The following is a 15570-nucleotide window of genomic DNA, read 5'->3' on the forward strand; positions in this document are numbered from 1 at the left end:
CAATTTGCATTTTAACATCTTTCCTTAAATTCATTGTACTTAAGAGAGTAAGGCTAAGTATGCAGTGTTACTACAATCCTTAGGAAGCTGAAACTTTATTGTACGAGCATCTTTTTCTATTTTGATTTGCATCAAAACAAAGGAAAACCTAGGCAATGTATGTAACATATGGTCTCCACCAAGAAATAGTCTAACAAAAGAAATGTAAACTAAAAAGATACAAAGTTGAAAACAATTGTCTGATGCTTATCATATTTCTCATCCAAATAAAAAGTCTTCGAGTTTTTCTTACATTTAGTTATGAATGAACTTCTAGTAGGAATTAGTTATAATTACTGAAGTCTACTCTGTGTAGAGTTGTTACAGTCAAGCAGAAAAAAAACAAAAATGCCAGGCAAAGCTCTGCTTGTCTCTGTGGAGAAATGTAAATAGGAGTTCCAGACTCTCTCTTTTTTTTTTCTTTCTTTTTTTTTTTTTTTTCCCTTCTCTCTATTATTCAACATGATTGAAAAGACTTGTGGTGGATTGACCCTGGCTGGATTCCAGGTGCCCACCAAAGCTGCTCCATCACTCCCCTCCTCAGCTGGACAGGAGAAAGAAAATATAATGAAAGGCTTGTGGGTCGAGATAAGGACAGGGAGAAATCACTCAAGCAATTACCGTCATGGGCAAAACAGACTTGACTTAAGTTAATTTTCCCTAATTTATTGCCAATCAACCAGAGTAATGAGAAATAAACCCAAATCTTAAAACACATTCCTCCCACCTCTCCCTTCTTCCTGGGCACAGCTTCACTCCCAGATTCTCTACCTACCCCCGAGCAGCACAGGAGGACGGGGAATGAGGGTTGGGGTCAATTCAACACACGTTGTCTCTGCCGCTTCATCCTCCTCAGGGGCAGGACTCCTCACTCTTCCCCTGCTCCACCGTGGGGTCCCTCCCCCAGGAGACAGTCATCCATGAACTTCTCCAACATGGGTCCTTCCCACAGGCTGCAGTTCTTCACGAACTGCTCCAGCATCGGTCCCTTCCATGGGCTGCAGTCCTTCAGGCACAGACTGTTCCAGCATGGGCTTTCCCTTGGAGTCACGGCCATCTGCAGGGGCATCCAACTGCTCTGGCGTGGGGTCCTCCCTGGGCTGCAGGTGGATATCTGCTCCACCATGGACCTCCCTGGGCTGCAGAGGGACAGCCTGCCTCACCATGGTCTTCCCCATGGGCTGCAGGGGAATCTCTGCTCCAGTACCTGGAGCACCTCCTTCCCCTCCTTCTTCACTGACCTGGGGCCTGCAGGGTTGTTTTTCTTACATGCTTTCACTCCTTTCTTTGGCTGAAGTTTTTGTTGTGCAGGGTTTTTTTCCCCTTCTTAAAACTGTTATCCCAGAGGCACTACCACCGTCACTGATGGGCTCAGCCTTGGCCAGTGGTGGGTCTGTCTTGGAGCCGGCTGGTATTGGCTCTGTCGGACATAGGAGAAACTTCTAGCAGCTTCTCACAGAAGCCACCCCTGTAGCCCCCCCCTTGCTACCAAAACTTTGCCACACAAACCCAATACAAAATTCAAAAAGAACCACATGTTTTTGGCATTTTGAAGCTTAATATATTGCCTACTCAATTCTGGGTCAGCAAAGAAGTTTTTCATTGCAAATAACCTGGGATATATATACCTACTATTATATAAAGCATTTTTTAGGATCCATTTTTGTTATTTCTGGATTGGAATGTGCAATATTTCTGCAGAAATTGGAAGTGATTTGATCTTTACCTCATTGAAAAACTTTTGGGTTCATGGAATCACAGGATAATTTAGTTTGGAAAGGACCATAGAGGATTATCTGGTTCAACCTCCTGCTCAAAATGGAGTCAGCTGTGAGGTCAAGCCAGTTATTCAGGGCTTTATCCAGTCGGGGATTCAAAAACTCCAGGGATAGAGACTGCATAACCTCTCTCTGGGAAACATGTTTGGCTTCGTTTTCTTTGATGAGGATCACTTGTGTTTTCCTGTATCTCCTCATGTGTGGTCTTATCCCTAATCTTGTCTCTCAGTATCTTAAAAGACTACTTCACAATCAGGATTCATTCTGAACTCAGTCCTTTTGGAGCTCAAAGACTTAAGTCTCCATTTGGTACTATTCCCCCTACTTCCTTTGTCCTCTCCCTTACTCATCATTTCCATTTCTTAAGTTGGAGCATAATATAACTTTTACATCCCTGCCGCTGTTTTTCCAGCTCTTCTTTATCTTACAGTCTCATGGTGAATTTTGAAGGCTTTTCTCTTTAATGTCACAAAAATCTTTCCTATTTATCTATTTTTCCCAGTGATTTTTCCTTCTTCCCAATAGCGTCTCAAGCCTTTATTCCCCATAATTGTTGTCTTTTGGTGTAGCTGTTTTCCTATTCTCTGGGATTTGGAAATGTGACTTGCTCTGCTCATGTCCTAGTTTCCATCAGTAGAGACTGCAGCAGTTGTTAACTGCCTTACTGATCATGCAAGTATACCAAATACTTTGGTTGTTTTGGTTTTTTTTTTTTTCCTCTTATTTCCTGACTAGCTCCTTTCACCCAACATCCTGTGTGTATTTCTCTTGTCTCATTCATACAACAATGTAGGTGTAGAGGCTCTTAGGAGGCCTCTAAATTGTTTGTCAGGTCACCAACACAAAGATTGTGTTTAAAACTGAATAGTTACAAAGATCAGAAGGACAATGAGTGTATCTTCATAAAGGAGGGATTGTCTGCTTCAGCTCCTCAGCTCTGTGAAGGAACTGCCAGAGACTTACCACTCACCTCAAACCAGGAGTGGTGAAGTGGGCAGCAGCCTCATCTGAGGTTGCCTGTAAGCAATCACGTACATCTATTGTGCTGTGAAATTATTTTAAAGTAAAACTGATTTACTGTTTTTCCAATGACATCTCTTTCTTTTTTGATGCAGTGTGACTACTGTTAATAGGTTTCCGAGATGTCAGAACTTGGAATTTTTGTCTTGACTTTTTGACCAAATTCTCTTAGGCCATTTGAATCTTATCTAGTGTCCTGGGCTCACGCTTTAGTTGGTATAGGGAGTCAATGGAGTCCAGGAGGTGCTTCAGAGTGTCAGAGAAGGGAAAATGTGTGTATGTCTTACTTAACTACACAGTAAGTCTAAGCAAAACTAAGCTACTAAATTGTGCTTTTCAGTTAAGTCCCTACAATTATGTGAAACTAACCTATGTTTTATAATGTGGATTTAATAGATTCCATGATGAGTCCTCAGTCTCATTACGACACTTGGTGGGAGCTGCTATAGCATAAGAACAAACATGCACCGTAATAGAAGTGATTACTTTTAAACACAAAGTTTGAGTTAGAAGAATGCAATTACATATTGTACTGCTAGATATAGTTAAAGACTCCTTATTGAGCAAGATTACATGTTTTGAATTGAAATGGTGATAGTACGGGATAATTTACCGGTGTAGTACAACTGGTGAACACCAACGATTGCTCGTCTGTGCCTACATCCCCCTTAGTGGTTTAGATATGTGATGCATTGAACAAAAGTTAAATTGTAACCAGTTATTCTAGTTTTGTTATTACCCTAACAAACCGTTGGTGATGCATGAAATCTATAAATAGCTGGGGTCCAGATACCAAAGTCATACTGAGTAGTTGATAGTGGTAGGATATAACAGAAAAGAAGGCTTTTGTGTAGTTATCAAGGTGGCAAACTGCTGGTCATAGTGTATGAAAGCTTCTAACTTTTCCATGGTGATGAACATTTACCTTTTTTAACTAGCATCCTTGCCTAATACAGGCCCTTCACAGAGCCTTTTACAGAACGTTTCTATGGAATCTTAAATTAATATTGAAAGCTTTGGTTAACGTAGTTTGAAAAATATGATGGACTGCTTGATAATTGTTTCAGAACATAATGCTCCATGCAGTAACATTTGAATATTGCAGATTTTTATAGTGGACTCTTAAATTTTAATATGCAGTCATGACCTGCTGGCTGTATCATAGAGTCATGCTCTGTGTAATTGCAGAGTAGGTTTTATTAACCAAATGTTTTAATAGGATAATATGGCTCTTGAACCAAAGATATTAGCAGGAGCCTGTGCTTTATGTTGGAGGATTGATTTAATTAATTCCAAACTATAGCGAAAGACAGAAAGTGCTATCATTTCTGATGTGTGGTTAAGACTTGGTCACACTTGCTTGATAAATAACATGAGTCTGTTTTTCAGAATGTTATATTGAATATAATTGAGAAAGATGTTTGATAGCCTATACTTGTTTAGCATAAATTTAAATGTCTTTTTAAGATCATAAAATATAGATTTGTCTTTACATATTCTTGAATTAAAAAAAATTAAATTAAAAAGTGAATTAAAAGCTATTATTCAAAACTGGTGCCAATGTATATTCTTCATCCAGTGGAATAAGTAACAATATTATAAATAGAAGTTAGATAATGGACAAATTAAATATTTAATAGGAAATTTCATTTAATTTTGTGGTTCTTTTCATGCAAGATAACTTGCAGTTTGATCCATGGCAGGGGGTGGGACCCTTATTGGATTGCAGGCATGAAGTAATTGATTCTCTTTGTTTCTGATATAGGAGGTAGCTACAATTATGACTTTACATATCTCAGTATACTGCAGTATCTGTTCTTTAGGCAGTGCTTGTGAAGCAATAAAGCATAATTTTTCATATAAATGTTGAACTTACTGGTTTGTCACTTTTAAAATTAAAAAGTCTATTTGACAAAGGAAGCCATATGAAGTAGTTACATTTTAAACATGGAAATTTTGGGGGGGCCAGTTACAACAGTCACATTGGGGATCCATTTTGAATTTAAAAGTAACTTTGTTAGATTTTTATAGTGACTTGAAATAGGGTTGTTTTGTAAGCCTTTTGTTTGCAGGAACAGTGTCCTGAATAATTTTTTCATTTGTTGGAGGAATACATTTTCATGATGTAAACAAACACAAAATTTTACAAAATTTTAAATTCTTATTCTTTGCGGGAAAGCTTGTTGTTTGCTATTTTTATATCATGCTTTAGTTATTCAGTTAGCAAGCTGAGTCAAACTAAATAGTAGCAACAATCTCTTTTGCCCTCAAAACCCATGGCTATTTTTACAGCACTTAAAGTACTTTACGGGGACTATCTAATAAGGGATACAATGACAAGTACATGCTATAACTTTCTCAATTACCAAGACAGACTGTGAAATCAGTATCTTAATAAAAGTTGGGGAAGGGATGGTTTGTTTCTAACACTTAAGGTCTATAGGAATGAAGAAGGGGGTGAAACGGTACTAAGAAATCAGCAGAAGGGTGATTGAAATTGTAGCCTACATAATTGTCCAACTTCCTAGGCAGATAATGACACTGTATATATGGCCACATGAAAAATTATGCAGTGCACTAAACTAATACTAACCTTGCTATGTCATCTGTGCATTCTTTGTTCTGTTTGTTTTGTATATAAAGCTTTATGAAAGTCTTTAATTGAATAATCAATCTTAGGTTATTTTTTTCTTTAAGAACTTTTCTATGTTCATGTAACATGGACCTGCTCTGGGAATGAGTCACGGTTGTGTTGCTGGAGGCTATTGTCTCCTACGCCTTGGTCATCTTTGTTGCAGGCAGTGAATGAGGCAGGGAACTTCTATGAAGACTATTCAGTCTTGGGATATAAGCAGTTGAATATTGCACTGGAGAAAACTATTCTATATATGCTTCAGCAGTAGAAATGTTTGCACAATGCTATGCAATTTGCTTAACTTGGCCTTTCTATGATGTTCATTCTAAGAGCCCAACATGTATTTTGTTATTTTCAGAAGTGTGAAAGAATTTTAAAAAATAGATACATGAACTGAGGTAGTTTGAAGTGGTGGTCTGAATAACTGTGGTGTTTTCAGGGCAGGGGGGAAGGCTTCACATTGACCTTCGGAAATTAATTGGCAATTCTATAACATCGGTTTCTCTGTAGCTCCATTCCTTGTCTGTGGGAGGACACTATTGGGGTGGTCTTACCTCTGTAGGGAAGCTAAAACCAGAAAATCATTACAGTGAATTTCTCTGATGCTTCCAGCATGTCCAGCTGTGATTTGTCAGCAAGCTTACACACGTCAAATTTTACTGGTGTGTTTAATACTGATACTTCTGATCAAAAAATAACCTTGAAAAAACAGGAGTTCTGAGTTCTGTTTTGGAGCATCCTAGTGACTCCTCTTCAGCTCGTGTTCATCACAGTGTCTTCTACCCTCCATTGGCTACTAATCTCCACTCTCAGTGCTTCATCCTCTATATTTTATAGTTCTTTACATTTTTTGTATGTTTGAGTGTCAGCAGAGACTGAGATTTATTGCTACAGGATAAACAGTTTGCCTCTGCCGTGGTTTAAACCCAGCCAGCAGCAAAGCACCACAAAGCAGCTCGCTCACTCCTCTGCCCCGGCAGAATGAGGAGGAGAAAATGTAAAGACAAGCTCGTGGGTCGATACAAGGACAGGGAGGGATCACTCACCACTTATGGTCACGGGCAAAAAACAGGCTCAACTTGGGGAAAAAAACAAAATCAATTTAATTTACTGCCAATCAAATCAAAACAGGATAATGAGAAGTAAAACCAAATCTTAAAACACCTCCCCCAACCCCTCCCTCCTTCCCAGCTCAACTCCACTCCCAGTTTTCTCTACCACTTGCTCCTTCCTCCTCAGGGGAGGACTCCTCACACTCTTCCCCTACTCCACTCTGGGGTCCCTCCCATGGGAGACAGTCCTTCATGAACTGCTCCGGCATGGGTCCTTTCTGTGGGCTGCAGTCCTTTAGGCACAGACTGCTCCAGCGCGGGCTTTCCCATGGAGTCACGGCCATCTTGAGGGGCATCCCCCTGCTCCGGCGTGGGCTCCTCTCTCCCCGGGCTGCAGGTGGGCACCTGTTCCCCCGCTCCCCTCCATGGGCTGGGGGGAGACAGCCTGCTGCCTCACCACAGGTTGCAGGGGCATCAACCTCCTCCGGCGCACCTCCTCCCCCTCCTTCCTCACTGACCTCGGTGTCTGCAGAGGGGTTCCTCTCACATTCCAATCCCCTACTCACTACCGGTTCCCCTTCTTACATACATTCTCCCAGAGGCGCTACCACCGTCGCTCACGGGCTCGGCCTGGGCCAGAGGCAGGTCTGACTTGGAGCCGGGGAAGCTTCGAGCAGCTTCTCACAGGAGCCGGCCCTGTGGCCCCCCCCCCCAGCTACCAAAACCCCACCACACAAACCCAAACCCCGCCTATTTAGTACCACAAAATTCAGCAGCCTGGGCATGTACAGGTTATCTAGAATGTAACTGCTACAGCTGCATGTGCATCTTCTCTTCCACAACCTTGAATAACATAGTTAGCATTTTTATAATATCTCTTTTTTTTTTTTTTTTTTGTCTGCTTACCGGAACACTGACAATGAAAATGTTCTTTTGGGTTTGGTTCAGAAGCTTGGGGGCACATTAATTTAATGTATGAGAACCTATACAATTTATTTGAACTGCACATTTGTGTTAAATCATTTGTGCCAAAACTTTTTCAGGATTAAGACTGCAAACACTTTACACACACTCTATTATGCTCTCTCTTGGTGATTTTAATTTAGTCAGAAATGGTGAATGTTGAGTTTTCAACAAAAGCAAAGCTCAATCAAGACTCAGCTCAAGGGATAGAGCAGAATTGTTAGTTGAGACAGAGAAGCAAATTTTCACTATTTCTTACTTAATTCTAATGCAATGCATGAAGTTTATTTAGGGTGTTTTCTTTATAGAAGTTAATTTAGTACGCACTGCCTGTCAGACAAATAATGGAGGAGATATGCGAGAATATTAAAATATCTGCAATGATAATCAGTGCTGGCTTAAAATGGGCGTGAAGCTTCTATTAACTAATTTCTGAAACAGTAACCCTTAATTCAAGTCCAGCCTGAGTTTACAGCAAATATCCCACAGGCAGACCGATCTTTTGGGGAACACTGTCACTACTTTTACCTGAGTTTATGCTTTCTGGGAATACTGTATTTAACCAGGCTGTAAGCTTCAAGCAGAGGTTGTAAACCAGACTGTTTCTGATTTATCTCTTCCTTCCACTTCCCCGTTTCTCTTCCAGGCATAGAGATGCCCAGGAAGAGAGACATTAGAAAGTATACTTTGAAAACAAATAGAAAAATATTTAGATGCCACTTAATCATTTGCATCGCAGCGTATATGCTCTGTCATTCAGTGGGGACAAGGTGGGATTCAAAAGGAAAGTTCTCAATACCGCTAAAAAACATTCAGTTTGCTGCGAAGTGGCAAACATGTTTTGTAATTTTGGATACGTAAATTTTTACATTAAGAAATTATTTGTATTTATGCAATTTAAACAAACTAAAGCTGTTATAGAAGAACTTGAGCTTTCTGACTTCTGAATGCTTTGTTTCTACTAGTTTTTATTATGTAAAATTCAAGCTGCAGATTAATTTGTAAAAGCTTAGTATTTTCTCCTTTTTGAAGGGTAAGGTGAGAGGTCAAAAACCTTTAAGCACATGAGAGCAGATCCTTTATTTTGAAATGTTTCCCACCTGGTTAGCAAGATAGTTTTGAAGTGTTCGAAGGGTTGTACGATGCTATATGAACACCTTTGGTCACCTGGAAGGAAAACATGCCTATACTGCTGACTGTAGAGTGCAAGATTTCTCTTTCTGTTCCCTCCAGTGAGACTGATCAGCATTTTTATTTGTCCCACAGGGGTTGTTCAGAACTTTGTCGTATACCCATGGTGGAATACAAACTTGACAGTGAAGGCACCCCATGTGAGTATAAAACCCCTTTCAGAAGGAATACCACTTGGCATCGGGTGCCGACTCCCGCTGGGCAGCCTCTCTCTCGTGCCTCTCCAATCCTAGGAACATCTGACAGACTGCAGTGCCAGCAGCTTCTCCAGCAGGCTCAGACAGCCATTCCTCGCAGCACTTCCTTTGATAGAAAACTGCCAGATGGTGCAAGGTAATATGCTCTCTGTTTAATGCCTGTCATTTTCCTAATGTGCCTCACTTTAGGTATCTCTGCTTTCTAGAACTTTGGTATACTTATTTTTTTAAACCTTATTTTGTGGAGTTTTGACAGTAATTTTAATTCTGAGGTTGTATTAAAGGGCGTTCACTGAGCCCAGTTCCCTCTACTTGATACAAGTGACTTTTGTCATTTGTGATGGAAGTGGACTGTACTGAGGAGCCTACTGCTGAGGACAGCCAACCTTTCCCTTTAGTCCCAAATCAATAAAGTGGGAAACTGCCTTATGACTTCTTGATCTCAACAATGTCCTGTCCCCCACCTTTTGAGAGCCTATTTAAACAAATAATGAGTGTAAATAAAATGAGCTCAACCCTTTAAAAATGAATTATTTAATCTCATTACCAAGCTATTGGCATAGTTTCAAAGGGTTCTGTAACTCATTACCAGTCCTTATGCTTTGCTTTGCTTTTAATTAAACAAAGCAGAGCTTGTGATTTGAATATGTAACACCTCTTAGATGATGGGATGGTATCCTTAAATATTGGCTCTGTTCTAATTAAATCATAATTTTTCATAAGATAAAAATTATTTTTAAAGTTAAAAATTTGTAAATACATGACCTTTGAATTATTTAGGGAAACCATATGTCTTGAGCAGAACTCTCTGTCCTTTATTGTTTGCAATTATTTCTGTTTATGCCCTTTTTCCATGGGGTGATGTAGTTCTGATTTCCGAGGAAAAAAATACTGCATTTTGCAAATATCTAATTGATATGAAAATCTAAAATACTGGTCTTAAATAGCTTTTAAAATATTCTGGATGAAATCATGACATACCGCTATTGCTACACTATCTATCTTATTTAGTAAAAAAGAATTAGTGACTTTTTAGATTGTTTGAAATGTATGCAGGTAATAGTAGTACATATTTGAAAATATGTCTATGTCATGGCCTGGGGAAGGCAGACTCCCAGTTATGACCATTTGATCATTTGTATTCTCCTTCTCCCCTACCGCCCTCCTCACCCCCTGAAAAAAGGAGAGGTGCATTTCTGTAAGCATGTATATATCATTATAGGGCTTCAGCTTTTCCTAATGTCTTGTTACTGAAATTCTCGGTAACATCTAGCATAAGGGGACAATGTATCAAGTGTCTAGAAATACTTCAGGATTTATGGAGCTTTCTTAAGCATACTGTATGCCTATACAGAGAAAAAATGAAAGGTTTCTGACATACTACTCATCTCCAGAAACCTTCACAAACATAAGTGGCGCTTCTCCTAACACTCAGTGAAGCATGTGAAAAAATGCTGAGACAGAGGCTATCTCTTGTCATGAAGAAATTCGTGTAGCACTTAAACAAAACAAGTACAAAGCAGAAGTGCTAGTCTGGGGAAGACATGGTACAGAATATAAATAATGAAAAGAGAGGAAAATGATGAACTGTGACATGTGGGTCTTGAAACATGAAAAGAAAGATACCTAATTGGCAAGGTCTTTCCACATGGGAAGAGGCATAGTTGATGGCTTGGCAGAGAGATGGGCTTAAAACCAAAGAGTTTGAAGTAGGGTTGATTAGTACTTGTAAGTAGTCTTGCAAGGGTGAAAATGTATACTCTGGCTCGGAAAATGATGAAGAGATTTTAGAGGGTCAGAGACCCAATATCAATTTAGACAAATTGAAGAGTGCAGGCAGGTTGATAAACAGAGGAGTTATAGCAACGGATCTGAAAATGAGCTAACATTGAACTTGGTGATAAAATGGTTGGTTTTAGAGATAAGAAGAGGAAGAAGCAACAGAAATGTGGGCTAGATATAGTAAAAGACTTAAGCAGCAACAGTTCAACTACTGTAACATGTAGCAGTTAGGTGCCCAGTCCCTGGAGTGAAATTAAAAACGAGGAGGTGAACACCTGTGCTCCTAGTACAGTTCCTGAGGAGAGTTAAGTGTTTTGAGAAGGCAATACAAATGGTTTTGTGTTGATCAAGGAGTTTCCTCTAATTAGTCACTAAGAAATACAAGGATATCCTTGAGCTCTACTCCTGTTTTTACGAAATGCCTAATTCTGTGACAGCTGCTCATAGCGGGTGCCTAAGAGTGAAGCTTCAGACTCACTCTTCTGGTTTTTTCGCACCAAGAAGTCTCTGTGTACTTTAGTCCCTGAGTCACTCTTGTAGGCAAGTGTCCTTTCACCTGGGGTCTGGAATCCATTCCTGAGAGCAGGTAGCTGCAACTCTTCCATAAAGGAACTGCGTGAGGCATTCACTGACTGGATTTCTGTGGTTCTCCTTTTGTAGCTACCTACGTTTAGTAGGCTAATGGCTAGACACTTGTCCAGCAATTGGGAGGCTTGGGATCTAGACATTCTTCAGCCTGGGATAGTACAAACCAATGTCCCGGTTTTGAGGACAATGTCCTAAACATCAGTCTGGAGACTGGAAACACATGGGGCTGTAACTTACCCATCCCTTAATGCTGGTTCACTTAAGCTGTGCAAGAAATGCAAAGTTCTTGGTTGTAAGAAGCAAGAACAGGCAACTGAATTCAACTGTGGCCTATAGACTATTTCAGTTGGTTGAGAGAGGCTCAGTACTGTCAATGCGTATCAGAGGGAGACATGATGAAAAATTAGGCGCTACACTATCTACTTACTGTATATGTGTTTGGCTGTTAGACAAAATACAATAGCTACTGTCTTTAAAATTTTCAAGCTGAACAGTAAAGTTGCTTATTGAATGTCAGGTCCTTGGGAAAGTGTTGTGCATAAATCCAAAACTACCTCTTTTCACCTCTTCCCTAAGTACATACATTAATTTCTACGTATAGCCTTAAAAAAAAAAAAAAAAAGTAATGTCATTGAGGGAAATTGTATTGTAGTTATGGACTGATATGCACAGAAGTGAAGGACAGGATGGTGGTCAAAACCAAATTTGAGCATTGCATTTCAATGGTCTGGAAATCCAAGAAGAGTAATTGGAGACATTGTTAAGATATGATGCACAAAAGTTTAAATAATAAGTACAAAAATACTATTCATGAAAATGTTTTCTTATTGCTCTTCTATGTTGAAGAATTAATAAAAAAAAGTATTGTTATTACCTCTTCTAAATTACTATGTTGAAAATTGGAATACATGCAAAACAACTAACAATCATTTCTGATCCATCATGAGATCTTCAAACATGTAAATTTAGAGACCTAACCCAGCTGCTTTGACTCCTGAGTAATCCCACTTGTTCAGAAGAAAAGCTAGCTATAAGAAAAATAGGATATGGTACTTAGTCTTCCTCTTTTTGTGCCTTTTTCATATATTCAGTTGGAAGGATTTTATTTGTGAAGAAATAAATAATATACTTTAAAAATTCTTGTTTGAGTTTTATGAAACAAAGATAAAACTGTAAATTCACAAAATGAATATAATTAAGTGTTCATACTACATCTGCGTTATTTGTAAAAATGAATGTATTTCATAAAGGAAGCACAGCCCAGTTCAAATCTGAAACCCCACAAATACCTCAGTGCACTGTTAATGACTCTAGTCAACATTACAGAAGTTCTCCGAGCAACCAGTCCTCCTCCAGTGACCCAGGACCCAGTGGGAGCAGCCAGTGGAGACAGCAAGTGGGATATGATGGGTATTGGTGATTTTTTATTTCTTTTTTTTTTTTTTAATCTTGCTATAGCTCCCATGCATCTGCTTTCTGAAACAAAATTTATGTAAATGTTGTGTATCATAGATTTATTTGCAAACTCCACTAGTATATTTTCAGACAGGTTTACTGGTCTTTAACGTAACATGTATGCCAATAAAATTTTAAAGCCATACCACTTTAACTCTTTAGGACCAAATTGTTACTTCACAATTGAGGTAAATAACAGTTCTTCGGTTTGCTTTCCCAGAAGCAGGCCAGAAATCAGCTAGTAACTCAGAACTGGAATAAAATAATAATATCTCCTTCTTTGGCTTCAGTGGAAGGGTATTTGGTTAAAAAATTACCTTCATGGTCTTCAAAGGTTTTATTTCCTACTGTGCTTGTTCCAGTGGCATCCGTTCCCTGGCAGGTAGCAAAAAAATAGCACTCTGAAAGAGGTCTCTTCTCCCTAAAAGGCTGTTGCGGTATATAGATGGTTCTTTCACATCCCTGTTAATTCCTTGGGGCTGAAGTTTCAGAAGTTAGCTATCTGTGTATAGAAGACCACCCCAATATACTGTCCATGTTATAAGAATATTATGTGAGACATCTGTTCTAAATTACTTTAAATTTATCACTTTGTTTTATAAATGTAGCTGCTGAAAACACTCCTGTTATAAAATGTTGAGCTATGGCAGTATCTACATAGCATAATATAAAAGCATTCCAGGCTTGCCACGTGGCTTTCAGAAGCTGCTTTTCAGAAAAAATGTGAATATTGAAAACATCAGCTTGACTCCTTGTCTGTAAGCGTAATATTGCTTCGGCATGACTGTTTGTGGATAAGATATTCCATGTAGCAGATACATATGCAATATCTTGGAGACTCCTCAAGGAATTTCAGAATACTCACTGAAATCTCTGGCAGCTAAATAGATGCTAATAATTCAAATAAAACTTTGGCAAATTTTTTTATGGTAAACATATGAAAATGCATCTTGTGCCATTTTTCCAGCACAGTTATTTCTAATAGCAGCTTTGGTTTTAGTGTGTTGGTTCGTGAAATAATTTAACTTTTGCCATACAATGCAAAGCAATGGATCTGGTACTAGCTTACATGTTCTGAGTGTGCAAACCTGCAAAACTGCAGGGTTACTTTCTGTGGGGCTTAGTTAATAAAGCAGTTAAGCATACATTACCATAGTTCTCCATTACAAAACCTTTGGATATGTAGCCCCAGGAATGCATTTCTTCTTAAAGTTCAGTGTCTTCTTGTCCTGTTCACACTTAAGATATAACAGTGTGCTGCTGAAAAAATTGCATGTAAATATTTCCATGCAGTGTTTGGAAATGTTAGTAAACTTACTTGGGGGCGGGGGGTGATGGTTGTTGAAACAAATCACTTACAAAATACTTTCTTTGAAGAGTAAAAAGTGTTGTTGTTCATCATGTAACTAGTTTTCTAGGAAAAAAACCCAACAGCTTAATTTTCTGTTTATGTTTAAAGGTGCCAATCCCCTTTGCTCCATGAACACCACCAAGGTTCAGGCTCGCTGGAGTGTGAAGGAGGCAGAGAACGAGAGGAAGCTTTGGAAGGAACTAGACATTCTGGTAATAAAAACCACTGTATCTTAAAAATAAATGTTCTTTGCAATGCAGTGCCTGTTGAAGTGCAGCCACCTTCCGATGTGGAGGTTTCATACACAAAGAGCATGTAATACGACTGTGAAAGCAAGGACTGTTACAGACAGTCTAACAGAATATGGTGTGGGATATTTAGATAATACTTGGAACAAACTACTCCTGAACTTCAGAAAGCCTCGTGAATAATGAAAAGCAGGTTGAACTTCATTTGATTATAATTGAAAAACTAGATCTTAGGAAACTCTGCAAAGATACACATCTCTGATTCCAAAGAGTGTACAGGTTTGAAACCTGACGCTAAGCCATGTGCCTTTTTTCTTTGTACAGTATACTCATCTTTTTAGCATTCAGAAATTAAAACACAATTATTTATGGCAGAAACCAAGTGGCATGCACCATCGACCAAAGTCCTGAGCTCCTACAAAGACCGGGCTTTACAGAAGGAAGGCAGTGGCAAGGAGTCGCCAAACAAACTTTCACATGTAAGTCTTTTACTTGGATGTCATTCAAAACTCTAAAAAAAACCCCCAAAACCAAAACAAAACCCACCTTGGACTTAAAAAAGTACATATTGAAAATAAATTTTAGTAATTTGGGGAGGCAAGGAGTATGCTCACCTGCATGTGGGGTGAATTAAGTATACTTAATCTGTGTTTAAAAACTACGAACTCCAAGAAGGCTTGGGTCTGGGGCACTGAGGAGATAAAACTAGCATAGTCTACACTCAGCTGTGTATTTACAGCTTCATTTGTACTGGCTTGCTTACTCTGTGAAGTATTTCATATCCTTTCAAAAAAAAAAAGAATGTACCCTATACCACTTGTCACGTTGTGTGAAATTTCCATGTAGTATAATTATCAATAAGCACCGTAAAAATGTAGTTTGTATGTTGGGAATGCTGAACAGATTTCTAGTCTAGCTAGTTTAGTGGCTTGTCTTCAGTAATGGCAAAATCCTCAATGACTTATTGATGGAAAGTACCTTAATGATATGCATGGTCTTTTTCTATTTTTTTTTGTGTGTTTGTTGCATGGAAAAACCTGCTATATATAGTAGGAATCTGTACACTATTTGTAGATTTATATTGGTAAGAATATGAAGCCTGTTTCTCATCTTAAGTACATTGATACTTTATGATAATCTAGGTTGATACTTCTTGAAAAAAGTACTATCATAAACAGAACCATGCTGTAGAGTTACACACATGAAGACAAAAAATACTTTCTTTTACTTTAAGCCAAAGTTGACAGGAAGCTAGAATCAGTATATGTAAC

General features: G+C 38.8%; 1 protein-coding gene across 3 annotated transcripts in view; it reads left to right on the plus strand.

The window, feature by feature from the left end:
* Positions 1-15570, plus strand: part of SIPA1L2 (signal induced proliferation associated 1 like 2) — a 150338-nt gene that overhangs the window by 104176 nt on the left and 30592 nt on the right. For all 3 annotated transcript variants that reach the window (XM_075043279.1, XM_075043280.1, XM_075043281.1), the window contains exons 11-14: positions 8754-9011; positions 12572-12655; positions 14160-14263; positions 14675-14778. In XM_075043279.1, coding sequence (XP_074899380.1) covers positions 8754-9011; positions 12572-12655; positions 14160-14263; positions 14675-14778 — 550 coding nt within the window. The remainder of the gene's footprint in view (positions 1-8753; positions 9012-12571; positions 12656-14159; positions 14264-14674; positions 14779-15570) is intronic.

Source organism: Buteo buteo, chromosome 12, assembly GCF_964188355.1.
Source record: "Buteo buteo chromosome 12, bButBut1.hap1.1, whole genome shotgun sequence".
Taxonomy (NCBI): Eukaryota; Metazoa; Chordata; class Aves; order Accipitriformes; family Accipitridae; genus Buteo; species Buteo buteo.